Below are 8,470 nucleotides of genomic sequence, written 5' to 3'. Positions count from 1 at the left end.
ATCCTATGATGACAGTGCCTCAATCATTAGAATACTCTCATTGTTGAAGTCCAAAATTCAGAACAAAAATACTATGGCAATATAAGAAAGCAGGAAATATGTAATTTTTAATTAATTTACTATATATATATATATATACACACACACACACACACACACACATTATGCACTGCCAAATTAAGAGCATAATATATTGATACAACACAAATTTCAAAATAGACAGATCACATAATCTTGATCCAATTTGGTTACTTCTAGTTTATCAAATTACTCTCATTATAGAGCTCCCAGAAAATGTTTCTCTAGCCACTTTCTCAAAGCCCCCTTGACTTCTTTATTCCTCACACTGTAGATAAGGTGGTCAACACAGGCACGGAGATGGTGTAAAAAGCAGAGACCATCTTGTCATGGGCCACTGAACAGTAAGATTTGAGCTGCATGTAGATGAATATGATGGCCCCATAGAAGAGCCCTACCACAGCCAGGTGAGAGGAGCAGATGGCAAAGGCTTTCTTCTGAGCTGTTGTGGACTTCATGTGAAGCACAGAAGCCAAGATGAGACTGTAGAAAGCCAAAATCAGAGACAGAGGTATCAAGAGCATCAGGATGCAACACACATATGTGAACCCCCCCCCAAAAAATGTAGTGTCATTGCAGGCAAGACACATGAGTGAGGGTGCCTCACAAAAGAAGTGGTTGATTTTTTGAGAATGGCATTAAGGGAAGCTCAGAGTGGCACCCGCCTGCATCAGTCCATCCACCCCTCCCAGAACCCAGGAGCCTGTGGTCATGTGCAAGCAGAGTATCTGATTCATGAGGCTGGGGTAGCATAGGGGTGACATATGGCCACATAGTGGTCATAGGCCATGGCCACTAAGAGGAAGCATTCACCACCTCCCAGAGTGAGAAACAGGAAGATCTGGGCTCCACAGTCAGCAAGAGAGATGGGCCTGGTGCACACAAGGTTGTTGGCTGCCATTTTGAGGATTATGGTGGAGACCAGCATCATGTCCATGAGGGAGAGCTGGCTAAGCAAGAAGTACATGGGTGTGTGAAGCGGGTGGTCCTCATGGATGAGCAGAATCATGAGGGTGTTGCCCATAAGGGAGGTTAGGAAGGTCATGAGCACCATGCAAAAGAGGAACACATGGGTCTGAGTGTGGTTAAAGAGCCCTACAAGAATGAAGTTTATCACTGGTGTTATTTGCATCTTCCATAGATCCAGTCATGCTTGGGAGACAAGGAGTGATAAGCAAATTAGAACTGCTTGAAAGAAAGGTTAGGGACACCTGGGTGGCTCAGTTGATTAACCATCTGTCTTAGGCTCAGATCATTGTCCCAGGGTCCTGGGATCAAGCCCCATGTTAAGCTCCCTGCTCAGCTGGTAGTCTGTTCCTCCCTCTCCCTTTGCCCCCCCCATGCTCTCTCGTTCACTCTCTCTCTCAAATAAATAAATAAATATATAATAATCTCTTAAAAAAAAGGAAGGTTAGACATTTACTTAAGAAAAGGTGGTCAAATGACATTGGAAAAAAAAATGAGACTTGGAGGAATAATTACGTCTTTAATCTTTCATTTCCCAACAAGATGTTTGCCTTAGCATCCTATTACACATCTTGGGTTATTACACAGTATTACACATTACATTTCTATTATTTCTATATATTTTGTTAGTATGCCACTCATAATTTACTCATGTTGTTAGGTTATATTACTCCTGGTTTTCTAAAGTTTGGTTACTCTGTGTTGAAAGAGCCTCAGGACACTTGGATGCCTCAGTCAGTTAAGCAGCTTCTTTCAGCTGAGGTCATGTTCCCAGGGTCCTGGGATTAAGCCCCCGGACCTGCTCCCTTCTTAGCAGGAAGTCTGTTTTTCCCTCCACCTGCTTTCCTGCTTTGTGTTCTCTCTCTCTCTCTCAAATAAATAAAATCTCTAAAAAAAAAAGACTCATAGTCATGCATTTTAGTCAATATTGATGTCATATATCTCCTAATTATGACTTTTTCATGTTCCTCATATATATTTAAATTAGCTCCTCAAGAGTTCCTTCCGTGTCATGATGAATTGTTTCAAGTTAAAAATACACAAAATGAAGTGTCAACCTATATAACTTGGTTTGCTGGTAAGAGAAACAAAAATGGCTATATTTCTCTTCTTTACATGTGTGTGCAGCACATAGTTTCAATATTCTAGGATTCTAGCTATGATAGATACAGTTCCAGAGCACCTACTACCATATTGGTCATTTATCATGACATGTATTCCTAATTGCAGAGAACTTGTCGCAGTTTGGAGGCACCTCAACAGTTAATATTTATACCTAATATGTACTCATGGAATGCTGAATTTAGTGTATGGTTTGCAAAAAGTTAATTTCATAAATGAATATAACCCAAAGGAATATAAAAAAATGTTTTATTTGTCATCTTTAATAATTTGTTACAAGCAGTCACACATCCTTAAATATAAGAGATAGGTTAATTTATTAACTGATTTAAATTATTAATTAGCAAATTACCTTTTTTATTTAATTGGTTAGTTGGCTAGTTATCTAACTGATTAATTAATATTTGCTCAAATAATTTTGTTCCTCAAAATTACTCTGAGGTACACGTCATCATCTACAACTAAAATATGGAGCATCTCAATTGGAACCCTATTTAATAACACTCACAAAAATTAACTGGAAATAAATTAAAGATTGTAATGTAACATCCGAAGCCATTAAACTACTAGAATGCAATCTAGAAAATAAGCACCTTGGTATTGGTCTTGGCAATAATTTTCTGGTTATGCCACCAAAAGAATAAACAACAAAGTCAAAAATCAAAAGTAGGCCTTCATGAAACTAAAAGTTTCTGCACCGCAAATGAAACAAAACTTAAAATTAAAAGCAGCCTACTGAAAAGGAAAAATATTTTACAGCATGGATCTGATGAGGTGTTAATGCACAAAACATATATGGTACTCCTACAGTGCATTAGTAAAGATACAGATGGCCCAAGTAAAAAAGAATAACATAGGACCTGAACAGATACTTTTTTCCAAAGAAGATTTGCAAATGCCCAAAAGGCAAAATTTATCTTTGGCCTTCACTACTCAACTTTCTTAAAAATATTGTAATAAAATACACATAACATAAAATTTACCTTCTTAACCCCTTTCAAAAAAATAAGAGATTACTTTTTTTTTTTTTAAGATTTTATTTATTTATTTGACAGAGAGAGAGACAGCCAGCGAGAGAGGGAACACAAGCAGGGGGAGTGGGAGAGGAAGAAGCAGGCTCATAGCGTAGGAGCCTGATGTGGGGCTCGATCCCATAACGCCGATCACGCCCTGAGCCGAAGGCAGACGCTTAACCGCTGTGCCACCCAGGCGCCCCCCCTTTTTTTTTTTTGAGACTACTTTTTAAGTTTTTGTTTAAATTCTAGTTAGTTAACATACAGTGTAATATTAGTTTCAGTTGTGAAATATAGTGATTCAAAACTTCCATACAATACCCAGTGCTCGTCACAAGTGCACTCCCTAATTCCTGTCATCTATTTAACCAATTCCCCCACCTACATCCTCAATGGTAACCATCAGTGTGTTCTCTATAGGTGAGTTTGTTTTTTGATTTACCTCTATCTAGTTAACATACAATGCAATATTGGTTTCAGGAGTAGAATTAAGTGATTCATCACTTACACGCAACACCCAGTGCTCATCACAAGTACCCTCCTTACTACCCATCACCCATCTAGCCCATTCCACACCTACCTCCCTCCATCAACCTTCAGTGTTTTCTCTTTTTTAAAAGAACATTTTATTTATTTTAGAGGGAGAGAGAGTGAGAAAGCATGGGGAGGGGAGGGGAAAGGGAAAGAATCTCAAGCTGACTTTACACAGAGCATACAGCTTGATGTGCAGGGCTCAACCACATGACCCTGAGATGATGACTGGAGCTGAAACTGAGATTTGGATGGTTAACCAATTGAGCCAACCGGCACTCCAGTTTGTTCTCTATCTTTAAGAGTCTCTTTGTTTCCTCCTTCTTCTTCTTTTTTTCTCTTCCTATATGTTCTTGTTTTGTTTCTTAAATTCCACATATGAGTGGAATTATATGATATTTGTTTTTCTTTGACATTTCACTTAGCATAATACACCCTAGCTCCTCTACATCTTGCATATAGCATAATTTCTTTCTTTCCGGTGGCTGAGTAATGTATATGTGTACCTTTATATATATAGCTATATATAGGTGAACATTTGGGCTTTTTCCATAGTGATATTGGTGGTAATGCTGCTGTAAACATCAGGGTGCATGTATGTCTTCAAATCGCTATTTTTGTAACCTTTGGGTAAATACCTAGTAGTGCAGTTGTTGGATCATATGGCAGGCCTATATTTACATTTTTGAGGACTCTCCATGCTGTTTTCCGGAGTGGCTTCACCAGTTTGTATTTCCACCAACAGTGTAAAAGGGTTCCCCTTCCTCCGCATCCTTGCCAACATCTGTTGTTTCTTGTTTTGTTAATTTTAGCCATTCTGACATGTGTGACATGGTAACTCATTGTGGTTTTGATTTATATTTCCATGATGATGACTGATGTTAAGTACCTTTTCATGTGTCTGTTAGCCATCTGGATGTCTTCTTTGGAAAAGCCTTCTTTATGTTCAGATGTCGGATCATTAATATTATTTCTCTGAAGTGTGCTGTTATTTTTACAAATATCTGGCCAATTTTTATTATTGTCTCACATTTGCTTGGAGATAATGTTCATCCATTTTGTTTGTTTTTCTTGCTTTAAACCAGGCTCAATAGTTGTTTCAGTGAAATATTTTATCCTTATCAAATTATATGAACTTACTATGCCATTTTCTAATCAATGTGTTCTAAAACTTACTTTTGTGATGATAAATGAATCTGGCACAAACAATGAAATATCCATGACTGTATTTACTTGTGTTATATTCATCCATTTTCAGGGAAGAAAAATATTCTGAGGGCATAATTGATAGAATATTATCAAGTATGCCCCCCACCTTTTTTTCCATCCTAAAACTAGAAGAATAATAAACCAGGAAAATAAACTCTTTATCTTGAACAAATGACTGCTCTCACTTGATGTCCTCCCAGGGGTGTAGAGTTTCCTGATTATTCTCTCTAGATATGACCCCGGATCTACATGCTGGTTAAAGTAATATCAGAAATATACATACGATATTGGTATTTGGAGCTCTACAGGTAGTTGGAAATTTCCCACATTTCTCTAAAACCTGAAATGACATTCATATATCAGACACTAATATTGGAGAGTCATTGTTCCTAGAAGCTCTTCCTGGAGCTAGTTCTCTCTTTATATGTAAAACAGTGTGTTTCTTAATTTGTTACAACTACAGTTCATTTAGTCTCTGTCATAAAATTTACTAAGTGAACTTGTTATGCAATTTCTGATTACAATTTGGTTTTGAAGATGAGAGCTTTCTGCAATATTTGTCTGGCTTGTGTCTTCATCTAACAGATAGACAGATAGAAGAGATAGTCATGTTTCTTCTCTTTTCAAAGTCACCAAAACTTGAAGAGTGCCCATATTTTGTATGAGAAATAGCTCTAGCTGTCTGCCCATTTGCAAAGGTAAGGTAACCTGCATAATTTATAAGAAACTCATGGTCAATTCTTACTCAGCTTTGGTAACTCACTATCATCAGGTAATCTGTTAAGACTATGCATACTTATGCATCTGAGTTTATACCCATAGATCCAATGTCCATCAAAGTCAACATAACCTTTAAAAACCATGGACACTATCTGTTCCAAGGAAACTGAATTTAGTCATGGTGTACTTCAAAATAGATTGGCCAATGTAATTACAAATGGAGACTGGGTAAATTATATGTCATTCATATATATATATATATATATATATATATATGAATTATTTATATATGAGGCATATATATGACTTAAATATATATATGACACATATATGATTTAAATGAAAAATCTCAGGAATTAAAAAGGTTTGCTTTAACACCAAATAGAGTGTGAAGAAAAATAAATAAATAGTGATACTATGACACTTCTATTAAGTTGTCAAGTTGTTCACTTTCCCCTTTGCCATTGCCATAAGCCTGTACTTTAAATTATAGATAAGAAAAAATAGATAAGTTCTTGTTTATCTTTGTTTCAATCCCTATATTTAAGTCTTAAAAATGCATAGAGAAAAGACATAGGAAAAATAATGGTCAAAATAAATCATGGGCCAGAAATAAAATATATTAGGTTAGGAGACAAGTTTTGGAGTCACATTTTAACATCTACTGTGTAATACTGGGAAAATATTTTTCTTGGTTCCAATTCCTCATTAGAAAATGGTGTATGGTGATTAGCATAATACAATAAAAATATTATTATAATAAAAAAAGAAATGGGGCTCAAAATATTATATCATATGGTTGTTATAGAATACAAAATGATCTATAAAATTGCTTATCTGGGAGCAAAGCAAATAGTCAATGCTCAAGAAACAGTATCTCAATATGGTAGAATCACTTAATTTTTAACAACTTAGATATGATACTGATCAATGAACTTAACATTTTCTTCATGCACTACTAGAAGAGAGATGATTAAAATATGTTTAAAATATTAACAAATATAGAAACTTAGATTCATTTGGCACCAGGTAACCTTGAAGAATGGGACTAAGTTTGCTGAGGTTTTACATTTGCACATTTCCTCAGCCACCTTTTCAAGGATCCCTTGACTTCACTATTCCTCAGACTGTAGATGAGGGGGTTCAACACAGGGGTGAAGATAGTATAGAAGGCTGACACTACTTTATCATTGTTAGCTGACCTGGAGGATTTTGGTCTCATGTAGATAAAAATAGCAGCTCCATAAAAGAGTCCCACCACAGAGAGATGTGAGGAACAGGTGGAGAAAGCTTTCCTGCAGGCTTCTGTAGTATGCATGTGGAGAACAGCTGAAAGGATGAGACTATAGGAAGTCAGAATGAGAGAAAATGGGACCAGGAGCATTAATACACAGCAAATGTACATGACATTTTCAAAGACTGATGTGTCAGCACAGGCCAAACGCACCAGCATGGGAGCCTCACAAAAGAAATGATCAATCTCATGAGCCCTGCAAAATGGAAAACTCAAGGTAGCAGCAGCCTGCATGATCCCATCCATCGCCCCCAGGAACCAAGACCCCACAGTCATTCTCAGGCATAATTGCCAGCTCATGAGAACTGGGTATCGCAGTGGGTGGCACACAGCCACATAGCGGTCATAAGACATGGCTGCTAAAAGGAAACTTTCTCCACCACCCAATGTGAGTGAGACAAAGATCTGCAACCCACAGGCAGCAGGGGAGATGGACTTCTTGTCAGTCAAGTAGTCAGCTGCCATTTTGGGCACAATGGTGGAGACCAGCATTATGTCCATGAGGGAGAGTTGGCTTAGTAAGAAGTACATGGGTGTGTGGAACCGGGGGTCCAGGAGAATCAGGAGAAGCATGAGGGCATTGCCATTCAGAGAAGCAATGGCTATTGTCATCACCACAATGAAGAGGAAAAGATGGGGTCTTGTGTGATTAAAAAGTCCTAGGAGAATGAAATCCGTGGTTATGTTACTCTTCTCCATGATTTCTGCTGGTGTGATGCTGCAAATGGAAAAATAGAGAAGGAAGGGACTTTTTCATCTAAAGACTTTAGATTAACTTCATGACTTTTAGACATGGATCGCACATGGAATCCAAGGTCTTGATTAAAAGTTCTACTTCCCAGTTAAAATGGGTCTTCTTGACTTACCATGCCCCTTCTGCATAGCTCAAATTTGTAATGTTTTAAATGAGGTCAGGCTATATACTTCACACTAATGTTTATTGGTTGACTAAGATAAAAGATATAATGGATCAAAAGTAGAAAACAACTGTCGAAGTCTATCTTGTAAATAGTAAAAACTTACAATATTTATAATTTACAGTATGATTTGTATTATCATTTGTATCATTGTATTATTATTTGTATCATTACTTGTATTATCATTATTGTGCTTTCCTTATGAGTACTGAAACCAAAATTAACCAGTTGAGAAAATAAACAATCATTCAGAAGTTTGTCATGTTGTTGACTCACAGACTTGATTTTTTTCAAATTGTGAAAATCTTAACATATTCATATTAGATCTTTTTGAATAAACAAAGATTAAAGTTGTTTTAATGTGGGTTAGAAGACTGTGAAATGGAATAGGTTTGTATAAGGAAACAAAATTTTCTAGTGAAGAAAGTTAATATGCCTGATAATTGATAAAAATGTTAATTTCTTATTATTAAATAAACATTTTTATTTACCTGTTTTTTAGAATGCAGATATTCTTATTCATCAATCCTTGCTCTGAAACCTCAGTGTTTTCCTACAACATTTTGAATAAAATTAAAAAAAATATTTCCCCAGCTTACTAGGGCTTAGAGGCATGTCCT

General features: G+C 36.6%; 1 protein-coding gene and 1 pseudogene across 1 annotated transcript; both read right to left on the bottom strand.

Annotated features, from left to right (window-relative positions):
- Window positions 1–276: 276 nt before the first annotated feature.
- LOC105242264 lies at window positions 277–1,210 on the bottom strand (annotated as a pseudogene).
- A 5,477-nt stretch (window positions 1,211–6,687) lies between these two features.
- On the bottom strand, window positions 6,688–7,632 carry LOC100468292 (olfactory receptor 2T33). The gene has a single exon (XM_011237719.2). It carries the CDS (start codon window positions 7,630–7,632, stop codon window positions 6,688–6,690), a length of 945 nt encoding a protein of 314 aa, XP_011236021.2.
- Between the last annotated feature and the right edge of the window lie 838 nt (window positions 7,633–8,470).

This window comes from Ailuropoda melanoleuca, unplaced genomic scaffold (genome assembly GCF_002007445.2).
Source record: "Ailuropoda melanoleuca isolate Jingjing unplaced genomic scaffold, ASM200744v2 unplaced-scaffold7480, whole genome shotgun sequence".
In the NCBI taxonomy this organism is placed as follows: Eukaryota; Metazoa; Chordata; class Mammalia; order Carnivora; family Ursidae; genus Ailuropoda; species Ailuropoda melanoleuca.
The sequence above is the reverse complement of the archived record's forward strand: the minus strand, read 5'-3'. Positions and strand labels throughout refer to the sequence as shown.

Bases quoted from the DNA above. Each gene is read 5' to 3' on its own strand.
- LOC100468292 (XM_011237719.2), bottom strand. From the start codon at position 7,632: ATGGAGAAGAGTAACATAACCACGGATTTCATTCTCCTAGGACTTTTT.